The sequence below is a fragment of the Penicillium arizonense genome (assembly GCF_001773325.1).
Source record: "Penicillium arizonense strain CBS 141311 chromosome Unknown PENARI_contig066, whole genome shotgun sequence".
NCBI classification, from domain to species: Eukaryota; Fungi; Ascomycota; class Eurotiomycetes; order Eurotiales; family Aspergillaceae; genus Penicillium; species Penicillium arizonense.
In genome coordinates this window covers 1-12,200 of record NW_019173343.1, presented here as the reverse complement: position 1 = coordinate 12,200, position 12,200 = coordinate 1, and the positions used below count along the sequence as shown (strand labels likewise).

At 47.5% G+C, this 12,200-nt stretch overlaps 4 protein-coding genes across 4 annotated transcripts in view; 2 read left to right on the top strand and 2 right to left on the bottom strand.

The window, feature by feature from the left end:
- The window catches only part of PENARI_c066G06364 (fungal specific transcription factor domain-containing protein), a gene marked incomplete at both ends in the record, with an annotated part of 4,430 nt that extends 2,687 nt beyond the window's left edge, over nucleotides 1-1,743 (bottom strand). The window contains 2 exons of the mRNA XM_022637591.1: nucleotides 1,196-1,347; nucleotides 1,728-1,743. Coding sequence (XP_022482551.1) covers nucleotides 1,196-1,347; nucleotides 1,728-1,743 — 168 coding nt within the window. The remainder of the gene's footprint in view (nucleotides 1-1,195; nucleotides 1,348-1,727) is intronic.
- Nucleotides 1,744-1,813: 70 nt separating this feature from the next.
- PENARI_c066G06290 (uncharacterized protein) lies at nucleotides 1,814-2,118 on the bottom strand (the record flags this gene model as incomplete). The annotated part of the gene is made up of 2 exons (XM_022637590.1): nucleotides 1,814-1,942; nucleotides 2,014-2,118. The coding sequence occupies 2 exons, from the start codon at nucleotides 2,116-2,118 to the stop codon at nucleotides 1,814-1,816; spliced, it is 234 nt and encodes a 77-aa protein (XP_022482557.1).
- A 4,111-nt stretch (nucleotides 2,119-6,229) lies between these two features.
- On the top strand, nucleotides 6,230-7,346 carry PENARI_c066G11816 (uncharacterized protein; the record flags this gene model as incomplete). The annotated part of the gene is made up of 4 exons (XM_022637594.1): nucleotides 6,230-6,302; nucleotides 6,683-6,689; nucleotides 6,746-6,843; nucleotides 6,901-7,346. 4 exons carry the CDS (start codon nucleotides 6,230-6,232, stop codon nucleotides 7,344-7,346), a joined length of 624 nt encoding a protein of 207 aa, XP_022482560.1.
- Nucleotides 7,347-8,181: 835 nt separating this feature from the next.
- Nucleotides 8,182-10,623, top strand: PENARI_c066G04429 (uncharacterized protein; the record flags this gene model as incomplete). The annotated part of the gene is made up of 1 exon (XM_022637588.1): nucleotides 8,182-10,623. One exon carries the CDS (start codon nucleotides 8,182-8,184, stop codon nucleotides 10,621-10,623), a length of 2,442 nt encoding a protein of 813 aa, XP_022482555.1.
- Between the last annotated feature and the right edge of the window lie 1,577 nt (nucleotides 10,624-12,200).

The following is a 12,200-nucleotide window of genomic DNA, read 5'->3' as shown; positions in this document are numbered from 1 at the left end:
GGGGGGGGGGGGGTTTGGGGGGAGGACACCCCAACAGCCATCTTCAACTTTTCGAAAATGCACATGAATCCCTTGACGCCAACATTCGGAAAGAAAGTTTCGCCGCTAATTAGTAGCATTAATATTGAACGAGGCATACCATGCATGAATTTTCATCGGATCTCTACTTCACAAAGCGCGGACGAGTCTGATGATAGGCTATTGCTACGCTCGTGTATTGTCGCCTCTCGAGTAGTCGCGGTTGTAGCGGTCGTAAAATCTATGTTTCAGTGCCTCTTTGTAAGGACTGACTACTGACTTCCAAGCTGGACGTGTACCTCACCTGAAATGCTTTCATTGGCCGGGAAGTTCCACCGCCATGTGAGGTCACTAAGTGGGCCCTGTCAGGGTCCCTAAAATGTGAGGCCACGCTTTTGGATCAGGCAAACAAACGGTTGATTGCATGGTTGACAAGCAAGGGGTTCCCCACAGAACGGTTGGTGGATCTGCGCAGGATCTCTGCAGAGCCAGGCGATATGACGCATATTATAGCCGAGTTATGACAATCATATGACATCCGCATCAAGTGGATCGACCTAAATTCCAACGCAATTACTAATTATTGTAATACGGGTAAACCAAACGTCGACCGTCAAGACTTGGAAGAGGTTGCGTCCATGCACCAGCCACATATTTGCCATGTAAATTTTTACCACCCTCTTCTTTTCATGGTTTTAGGGCAGATGCGTGCCCCGCGCGCCTTCTAGTACAATCTATTTCGATCTCACGAGCATCGCTAAATCAAAAATAGACTAGTGTGTCTCAGAATTGAGTTTGGCACAAAAAGGTTTTTTAAAGTGGTGAGAGCTTTTGAGCGCGCCTGTACTGTGGTGATACAACAAGCCCCCAGTGAGCTCGCACTAGGCAGCAGTCATGCTGAGACTGGACAGACCTCATCCAAGGCCTAGAAGCCTCGTTAAGGCTTAAGGGCATCCTGCACCGGAGAACTCGTTAAGGCTCGGCAACGGGCAACCCCGGGCGCAGCCGTTCTTCGGGATACGGGCATCCTCCTGGGAGATATACGGGTTATCTGAAAGGGGTTGGTAATTGGCTGGTGGCAACCAATGGACCTCGTTAAGGCTTTGCCACGGGCAACCCGTGGATCCTGTTCAAACATTGGGGACCAAGCTTGATTAGTGGAGAGTGACCTACATACACTGCCGGATGGAGCGTATACGAGGGCTTTCTGCAAGACACAGTCGGCCTGGCGAAGGGAGACCTCTCCAGGTAACGCGAAACAAGAGTGTGAGCTCTTGCGCTCTTGCGGGGCGTGGTATACAATGGCAGCCACTGCGATAGGCTCGGGGCCTGTCAAGAGATTGTCTGTATGGCCCAAGAGGACGGATGCGCGTGTGGGTGTACAGAGAGCCGGGAAGTCAACTACCTCACTCGCACCTAAGACTGGTCTTGATCGGTCGAACCGGTGTCATCCTAGTTGATCTACCCGTGATGTATGCTTATGTCAAACTGAGAGACACCTAGGGTGAGAGGCGTGGTGGACCTCAAGAGACTAGAAGCCTCTTATACTTGGCCAAAAAACTGGGGTAGTGGCTTATGCGAGTAGGCCCTGTCGAAGCTACTTCATGTCTTTTGGCCACGACTGCTGCCGCCATGGCGAGCCGAGTCCTTCACGAACATTGAGATCGGGTCAGACCGAGAAACGACAAGAGAACGGGCCGAGGCCGTACGGTCCACGTCCGACATTGTCGGCTACTCAGACGCCTCTGGACGCGAGGGCCACTTAGGTGCCGCCGTTATCGCGCTTGATAACAACCTAGAGGTCATAGAGTCGCAACAGGTCCAGGTAGGACCGATGGACCGGTGGTCGGTCCACGTAGCGGCGCCGATTGGCATTTTCTATGCTATCAGCACAGTGTTCAAACTTCTCACCAGCGCCTAAGAACTGTAGACAGTGGAAACACGACAGCGACGATCCTATGTGACAGCAGATCAGCCCTGTAGGCAGTCCAAAACGCGGGAAACAAATCCGGACAAAGGGTCATCCATGCCATTATCCAGGCGGCCACAGAGGTTCAAGCGGCGGGATTCGCGCTTCGCCTTCAGTGGGTGCCAGGGCATTGCGACAACCTAGGAAACGACGCAGCGGATCGACTGGCCAAGGACGCCGCAGGCCCGGGCAAAACACACCCCTTCCGCTCCCTTCTCACGAGGGAGACGGCGTTTATTCGCGGCAAAACCCTCCGTCAGTGGGAGCAAGAATGGAAGTCATATTTATAAACCTAAAGAAGAAGCCAGGCTCTAGGTAGAGAGGCCATGTAAATATGACTTATTCTGCATGCGTTGTACCGGACATTATCGTGATGATCTATCTACTGCAGTGTACATTCTGTAGCCTGAAAATCAGATACTCTCGAAAATCGCTGTAAACTCGACGCCCCCATATGGGCATGCATACGATGTTGGTAAAATTTGATTGGGGGGCCCAGCTTTCGGTGTGCGTAACTGGATTGAAATCTCAAGTCCATGAAGGAAGCCAGCAGAGCAGATACCTTTAGTTGGTAAAATGGGTCAAATCTGAGTCTGCGCAAAGTGAGCATTTCCCTTTTTTTTTTTTTTTAAAAGCAAACTTTCTGCGTCAACAATCGGGAATATTCTGAAAACACTAAGTCCACACAATCAATTCAAAGATAGCTGTTTGCGTAGTTGACCAAATAGACTTTTTGGGATTTGCACTTTTCTCTCAAGAAAATTAGAGTTTATCACCAATCCTCGCTATGAGAAAAAATGGTCTCGGAGATGTGCATTCCTAAGTCTAACAGCATACATTCTTCATGAGTTCACAAGTTCATCCATATATTATGTAAGGCATTTTCAAAAGTACGATGCGTTCCTCGAAGGGTTTATAGTTATCGCGTCGAGAAACATCACAATATCTTTTGCTATCAAACCCAGGATCTTCATCCCACCAGCTAGTGCATACACCACAACATTGAAGCCTCGAAACTCCCCATCATTTGACCTAGGAACAGGGATTGTTTTCCGAGGACTATCCATGCACAAGCAAAAAGAGAAAGATGAGCCAGCATATAACGGAAATGTAAGTATCCTCGAAAACTGATCTTTTCTCTTCGATATATTTTTCTTTCCCCCCCTATTTGCTAAGTTAGGAATCATTATATCCTGAAACAGTATAAGATGACTGGTAACGAGAATCCTACGATCCTGGAGTTGCGGAAAATGGATTTTTCGGTGGTGGCACCTCCCAAAGAAAAGTACGAGCACTTTGGCTCCAAAGAGCGAAAGCGTCCACACAGTTCTCTCTCAAGTCAAGAAAAGGTTAGGAACAATCTCAATGTCACAAAAATTGATTTATTCTCTAAAACATAGTAGATACTGGAACTCGGAACCAAAAAGTTGGCGAGCAAATGCGAATCGGACCGCACCTGGTTGAGCAAAGAATCCATGTACGCAAAATGTGAACTTTTGGGAATTAACAACGAAGCAATTGCTTCGTTATTCGAACCCCTAGAAGAGGACCACCGCATCTCACTAGGTACCTTGGATCCCATTTGTTATCATAAGCAGGACGTGCTCGCCAGAAGTTATGAGCCCATAAGGGACCGATTTTATGCCGGCAGGAATGATGTTCAAGATACCGTTTCCCCATAGGTGCTGCGTCAATAGATCAAGTCAACTTTTTGAAAACTAGACTATGGATTCATGGTAGAAGACTTCGTGTGCATACCCCGACCCATCGATAAGGGTTGGATCCCAGGTTACGTGATATATATAGGTCTGTAGGAGTGGCTTCCTGTTAGGCTTCCACTCCGCTAGGCAGAAGGGAGATGAGTTGCTGCGGCTATAAGTAGCTGAATCTTTTCCCATAGACTGAATATGATTATCACACTTGTACCTCAATCCAGGGTTCCAACTATGAGAGAGATATGCTGGCTACCATCAATATATATATCATTACCTATATAATTAAAGTACACCGATTTCTGGAACCGAACATGAATCCTTGTCAAGATCGGAACTCCTGCGACCTAACGACCGGCAACAATCAATAGGCTGCTCTCCCGGAGATACTGACGACAATACCGTTATTGCGACTGTGCAATTGTGCACCGCTTTGAACGCTGGTCGCGTCGCCGCTGGTAGTCTAGCAGTGTACAAGTTACCCCGCTCCGCCATGGTGCTAGCTAAAGGGGTTGGTTCAGAGGATTGATAGCCACTAATGCTGTTGTGGTTCTTGCCATTGCTTTGGTCACAGCTGTTAGGCAAGACGTTCCCTTTTTTTTTTTTTTATTATTATTATTATTATTATTATTATTTAAAGTTGCGGGTGTGTTTTTAAGAACTATGTGTTTTAGTTCTGAGGAATAGTGATTACTCTATTTCTAAGGGAGTACAAGAGACTGTATATAGAACATAAGGCTATGTTGATCCCCTGTCAACTTGCTTCGTTTTTGTGTAGATTGTGAAGGAATTATTCGGTGGCGCGGCTTTGTTATTGATCTGCACTAGCCTTATATCACAACCGATATGGATGCGAGAAACAATGTACAATTGATCGCGACGAACTAAACACAGATGCTTCATCACGATCCTTAACGTTTGAACAGAGCCGAGTCTATGCTTGTGTTTGGCCACGCAAAACTATAGGTTGATTGCTAGACACTTACAGCGATGAATATAGTTCCAAGAAGACAGGCGAGTACCCAAGCGACAGCTGCATGGAGACTCTAGAAAAATAACCAAATGACTAAGCCTCCAAGTATTGCAATCGAGTAATTGTTCCACAGTATTAAAAAGAAAACCTGGCATCGCTCGACCCCGGGAAAAAGCTTCAAATACTGTATTATCAACATGGTCTGCTGTCGCACATAATACCACATGCTGGAGTGCCTATCGACTAGTTAGCATACCATAGCATCGTGCAATGGGGGTATTGCATATACCAGAAAGGCCGGTTTCTCAATCCTGTAAGATTTTGCTCAAGAATGTATCGAAGGATATTAGTAGAAATTGAGTTGCCTTCCACGGGGGTTGCAGGTACATGTAACGGAAGGGCAATCACTTTGCATATTGGTGGGGTAAGGCGTCAACTATTCTATACGACAGCAATACCGAATAGATAACTAGGCGAATGGTGCGTGGAATCTCGAAAAATCGGCTTTCGGTCCGCCGACATTCCCAAAAGTTGGTTGTACCGCCGTTTCCCATCTGCATTCTTCAGTTGTTTGTTGTGACGGGATATCTGTAGATCCAGATCAAGGCAAGACTTTGGATGCGGTTTTCGATTTATCTCCTATTGATACGAGGCAGGGCTTGTTCACTTTGGAGCGCTAAAGTTTGCCAACATACATACCTCTAGCACAACGATAAGTCCTGGGTCGCAATAGACAAGCAAACAGACAATCTACCGAAGCCGTTAACCCATTTGGTAGAAAATATTTTCTTCGCGGCTTGATTGGGTACGCGGGCAGTAGGAGTTATCAACTGTGGGGATTCATCCCAAGTTGACAGTCTGGGTCGGCTCCCTAGCCGAACGATGTGGGTACGACCCATGGTCACATGGTTAGCATGTCGCTGCATGTGGCCGGCTTTGTCACCCGCCAACTATGGTCGAACCCACTATTTACGCCCACAAGATATCCGTGGGGACGCTTATATTATCCGCCCACTCAATCACTCACATCCCTTGCTCCAGGTAAGCCCCCGCCGGGGGTTCGCTGTCGGTCTGCCGTTAGTTCCCGCAGGACAACCACCCGCCAATTATGTGGAACCCACTCGAATGCTTGCGTCATGGTCATTGCTCTAGGGCTTGGAGTTTAGAAAACAGAGTATAATCCACAGAAATCAATCGGTCTTCGAAATTAATCATCGAGCTTATTCATTCATTCCCGTGGCGCCGCCGAGAAAATCTATTTACTCCTCCCGGTCCTCCGGATCTTGATATTTAACAAATTTCCACCTCTTTGCATGGTAAAACCACTCCTCGAGCCAGTCGAAGTATAGTTGTCTAATTTGACCAGCAGCTGTCATTTCTGGGCCCATATCACGCTGAGATAATACTGTCACCATCAAAACGTCGGCTGGCTTACCTTTCTCATCATCTTTTGTTGAAAAGCGTGCATCAAGAATGCCCTTTCGGGTGGATGAAATACGACGCCAAATAGAAAACCCGTCTTACCGTCCTTTTCTTCGATGCCATGGATGCTCAATCATGGGCCTTGTCAAGTTTCAGCATAAAAACCAATTCACCTTTCTCAGCCTTCCACAGGAGCCTGAAATAGCTAGTAAGACTCAGTGGTTGTTTCAAACAATTTGCCGGGAATGCAAAGAAACCGCGCATTTTGCATTGCCAAACACGAATTTCATCTCCATCGACCAGCTTGTTCAGGAAATGTCAGCCGAATGTGTTCTTATCACTTTACACGATGACTCCGTTTCTTTTGTTTGATCCCTTAAGGCTACTATGCCAAAAGACCTTGGATATTCTTCTTCTTCTTGAGTATTTATTGGAGGGAAACCTGCAGCCCTGCCTGGGGTTACTGTCACATTGTCAGTTTGCCAGAGGCGTGATATGGAAAGGCTTCGTATTTTAGCAATTGAACTAGCATTCGTCCCAGTCGTTTGGTCATCAGTATATTTGAGATTTACTAATACCAGTTTTCAGACGTGCGGTGAAAAGCCTCGAGGGAACATAGGTGACACACCCGACACTTGCCTTTCAATACAGCGTGGCGCAAGCGTACGAGAAAGACGCTAGCAAAGCAGCAGGGTTCAGAGAAGGAGGATCTCTCTATAAATACCGAAAAGGTGCTGCTGCAAACTCGAGTATGACTAGCTAGTTCCTATAACGAAGGATAAATCCGAACTAACTTCCGCCTATAGGGCACCCCGACGAGCATTCACATAACATAATCAGGGGCTATAGGAAAGGCGGTACTTTTGCCTACTATGTCTCTGTCAGGGATGACACTCAATCTGCTTTCATGAAAACTCCGGCGCGGGATGCTTTACTCAAACTGGCCAGCAATGCAAGCTTGACACTGGATGCCTCTGCACCGCAGGCTCTTACGGACAGTCAGAAGCACGGCCTCGAGAAGAACCCAGAGCTTGCTAAACTCAAGCAAGCAAGCAAGCAAGCAAGCAAGGCTCTTCGGGAAGAGCTCATTGCAGCCTTTCACCAACTGAAAAAGGCAAATGGGTCCACGCGTTACAATGAATTATTGAACAAAATCATCGTGGCAAGCCAGTCAAATTTGAACCGGAAACCTCCTATATACAACCAGAAAGAATGGTTCTTGCTAAACTTGAGTTCAAGAACAGAGATATAGACTCTATCCATGATGCGGAATTAGTCGGGGACCGTATCCGATCATTGGAACTGCGCCTTGAACTGCACAAGCTCAATGTGCCCAAGTCATTAAAACAGCGAATACAGTTCAGTGATTCCATACAGGAATCCAAGGAAACTTTTTCTAGCTCTACTGAGAGTAGTACTGGTCTTGGGTGTCCAGTGTGCTTAGGACGCTCTGATATTTATCCAGCAGTGCGGAGGTACCCGTTCTGTCGAAAGGATGCGCTGCAGCGACATTTCATGACCCACAGTTTGCCAAATGCCTTCCCAGATGGTCGTGTATGTGGTTACCTTGGATGCGACTTTTGTTATTTTCGCTTCCAAGGTATATGCTTCACCAAAAGAAGAAGCACAAGATTTTTCTCTAGAACAGCTGACATTTTATTGACCGACGTTTCCCACGAAAGAATCGAAGTGATATGAAGCACACAGAAGTCCTTGGGAATGAAGTTATTGTACCTGAATCATGATCGATTGGACGGCGTGTTAAATAAAGGGGATTGATACAGACACAACCCTTTGGATACTAACACAACCCCCCTGCCTGGAAATTCAGGCACCCATTGACCGCTTTCCTCACCGCTTTCCTCCTCGAACTTATTTATTGCTACCACTACCCTGCATGTATATCACACCTTAGGTACCTCCAATTACTATGTAAATTGCTAGTAAAAATAAGTCACTCCTGTTCCACTATAGTACCCAATAAGGAATTCAAAATAATTGTTGTTTACACCTTCAAACCTCCCATTTTACTACCCATTTCTCTCGCGTTTTTCACCCATTTCTCTCGCATTTCACTCTCCTTTACGATGGCTTCCTCGCAGCCTGATTCGCCGTCCGATTCTGAGCCTGAAGCTATTCCCGAGTCCCCACCGACGCTGCCAAGCCTTCATGACGCGCCGCCAAGCCTCCAAAACACCGCGCCAAGCCTCCATGACGCGCCGCCAAGCCTTCCTGACGCTATTCCCGAGTCCTCACCGCCGATACCAAGCCTCTATACCTTCCCGCTACCCCCTCTAGATCAGCAGTACGATACACCGGAGCGAGGAATAGCCGCGGTCAATGCCTTCGCCCGCGAGCATGGCTATGCAGTCTCAATATTCCGTTCAATAGCTAAAAAGGGCGTCAAGAAGATCGTCCAGCTATGCTGTGACAGGGGCCGTACTCTACGAGCGCGGCCTGACAATGGCCCTGAGCGAAAGCGGCAGACTACCTCGATAGCTATTAACTGCCCGTTCCTACTTAGGCTTCGGCTTCAAGAGGACGGTCGTTGGAAGCTTACGGTCGACAAGCAGGAGCATAACCATGAGCCTTCGCCTCCATCTACTCATGTCGCTCAACGGAAGCAGGAGCTATCTACAAAGGTGCCGGTGATTAAACAGCAGCTCCAACAGGGCCTTTCTACGCGTCATATCCTCACAAGCATTCGAAAGGAGGATGAGGAGTCATGTCTTACAGCCCGAGACGTCTACAACCTTCGGAGGAAGCTACACATTGAATTCCTTGCTGGCCGTACGCCGCTTCAAGCTCTCTTGATAGAGCTTCCGCGCGATGGCGAATGGATCTTCAAGCATGAGGTAGATAATGAGAATCACGTCACTGCCTTATTTTGTATGCATAAATCGAGTATTGCGATGCTTAGGACTAATTCATGGGTCATTTCAATGGATTGTACATACAAAACTAATAGATACGGCCTTCCCTTACTCGATATCATTGGCTTTGTCGCTACTGGATCAAGCTTTTACGTCGGCTTCGCCTTTATGAAGGATGAGAAGCAGGATAGCTATGAAGTGATACTCAGCTGTCTTGCTGAAGCATTCGAGTCCCTTACCCTCGAGCCACCTCAGACGATCCTAACCGATAAAGAAGAAGCGCTAATGAATGCTGTGAAGGTCGTCTTCCCTTCTACAAAGCATATGATCTGTCTATGGCATATCAACATGAATATTATGAAGAAAGCCCGCCCGATTCTCGCAGAGCAGCTAGCAAAAGCTCGGCAAGAGACTGAAGCTGCTTCCTCGCAGCGTCGGACGAAGGTAGAGAGAGACCGAGAGCTTCGAGAAATGGTCAATGAAGCATGGAAGACGATGCTAAAGCTGTGGATTCGAATCGTCTATGCTATTACGGCTGAAGAGAGGGAGGAGAAATGGAAGCAATTCAATGAGCGCTACAAGGAGCCGATTTTTGAGCCTTTGCTCGATTACCTACGGAGTGAATGGCTAGACGACTGCCCCGAGTATTTCCTTTATGAGTACACCTCCGAATACCTTCATCTCAATGAGATTTCGACTTCTCGGACCGAAGGAGCTCACTGGCTGCTTAAGCAGGACCTTCAAGTCTCAACCAATGATCTACTGGTTGTTCTTCGTACGTTTGAGAATGCTGTGAAGCTTCAGTTTAGGAAGGCTACCGACGCGATCGAAAACGAGAAGATTCGGAGCTCTACTGATAGTCGCTGGAAGCATCTATTCAGGCTAGTTGTTGGACGAGTTTCGGCCAAGGCGATGGGGTATACAAAAGACGTCTACAACCGCTTCCTACCGGAAGCAGATAACAAGCCGCTAATTCCTCTATTATGTCGCTGTAATTCGAAGAATACAGCCGGCTTTCCATGCATTCATCTCATCAGGCAGTACGAAGAAGAGAAGAAGAGCTTTGAACCTGAGTTATTCCATCAACACTGGCATTTGTACAGTGTATCTGCACCTCCAATTAATCCGCTACTTCTACTCCAGGATCCCCTCCAAGTACGCCGGCGAGGACGCCCCCAAGGCGCCAGGAACTTCATCGGCGGCGGCGAGAGCACCCAAGCAAGCACCCAAGACGCCTCCACGCAGCGGGACCCCTCCGGCTTCGAGCTCATACTATCTCAGGAAGGTGGACGCGGCCGAGGACGCGGTAGAGGACGTGGAGGGACACAACAGGCATCGCAAGGGGTGGGAATAGCTTCATCTACGGCCCAGGAAGCTCAACAAGCTTCCCAGGAAGGTGGGCGGGGCCGTGGACGCGCCCGTGGACGCGGTACAGGACGTGGAGGGACACAACAGGCATCGCAGGGTGATACCATGGTGGGAATAGCTTCATCTACGGCCCAGGAAGCTCAACAAGCTTCCCAGGAAGGTGGACAGGGCCGTGGAGAGACACAGCAGGCATCGCCGGCGAGCATGGCTACAGCTCAGGGGTCGGGAATAGCTTCATGGGCATCTCGGGACGAGGATTCCTGGTCTGATCGCCTCAGGAAGAGATAGGGGGCTCCATAAATGGCTGGTACAATACAAATTACTCAATCTCTTCACTATTCTCATGCAATTCTTCAAAAAATTTGACCCAGAGAGCTGTATTCCTTCATTTCTGCAGAGTTTTCGAAAACACCATCAATTTCCTATTTCGGACTAGCGCGGTGCATTTGGCATGTGGGTGGTAGAGTACGAAGGTGACTTAATTTTGCTAGGGGGCTACATAGTAAATGGAAGTACCTCGAGATCGATGGTGCTGGCAGGAAATACTGCCGGCAGAAAAAAGTCGATGCCTGAATTTCCAGGCAGGGGGTTGTGTTAGTATCCAAAGGGTTGTGTCTGTATCAATCCCCTAAATAAACTGCAGCGGCAATACAGTCACTGGTCATAAGTTTTTAACACACCTGAATGACCCACTTTCTCACCGCTTCTACCGCCTACCTAATACACGAGCTGCTAAACACGCTAAAATGGTCGTACTTTATACGCGTCTTCAGTTTTAATAGTTTTCTACCCCTTTTCTCTATTTTATTACTACTATTACTGCTACTATTACTACTATACTACTATAATATGGCGAGGTCCACAGAACTTACCCCTGCCTTGCGTGAACGTATTTGTGAACTACATTCTATTGGATGGGGCTATCGACGCATTCATAAGCGCTATCCTTGGATTCCAATCTCAACAATTCGATATACTATTGTGAAGGAGCCTGAGAGACGTCAAGGCGTCTCGAAAGCTCGATCCGGGCGGCCAAAAACCCTTACTGAGGCCGACAAAAATCGTCTTGTGGAAGTTATTCATGATAATCCAAAGACTACACACGAGGACCTCCTTGCTGAGGTTGATCATAAAGTTAAGATCCGTTCAATCCAACGCCTTTTGAATGCCGAGAATTTACGAAAATGGCGATATAGTTGGCGGCCCTACTTGACTGAGGAACATGCTATAAAACGACTTAGCTGGGCATATCAATATCGACACTTTACGCCTAGCGATTGGGCACGTTTTTTTTGGTCTGATGAATGTACTGTCGAACGAGGTATTGGCATTCGACGAGAATGGTCTTTTATTCGTCCGAAAGACCAACCAAGACTAGGCCAATGCCAAGGTCTACCATATCGTGGAAAGCAAGTTAAACAGATGTTTTGGGCTGCGTTCTCGGGAGATGAACGACGTACGGGATTGATTCCTTTATTTGGCGATTCGAATTCTGAACGAGGAGGTGTAAATCGCTTTGTTATCGAAGCTTTATACCGCCGGATTCTACCTATCTTAATTGATAATGAAGATGGGATTTTTCAACACGATAACGCGCCAACACATACTGCCCACGTTGTACGAGATGCCTTAGTCGAATTAGGGGTTGAGGTTATGGACTGGCCACCCCATTCGCCTGATCTTAACCCTATCGAGAATCTTTGGGCGTTGCTAAAGGCAAAAATATATGAAATTCGGCCTGACCTTATCCATATGAGGAATAACGATACTACAAAGGATATACTAGTTAGTACTGCGCAAGAGGCATGGGATCAGCTTGATACTAGACACCTCCAGCACCTCTCCGAGACGATGCCTCATCGTGT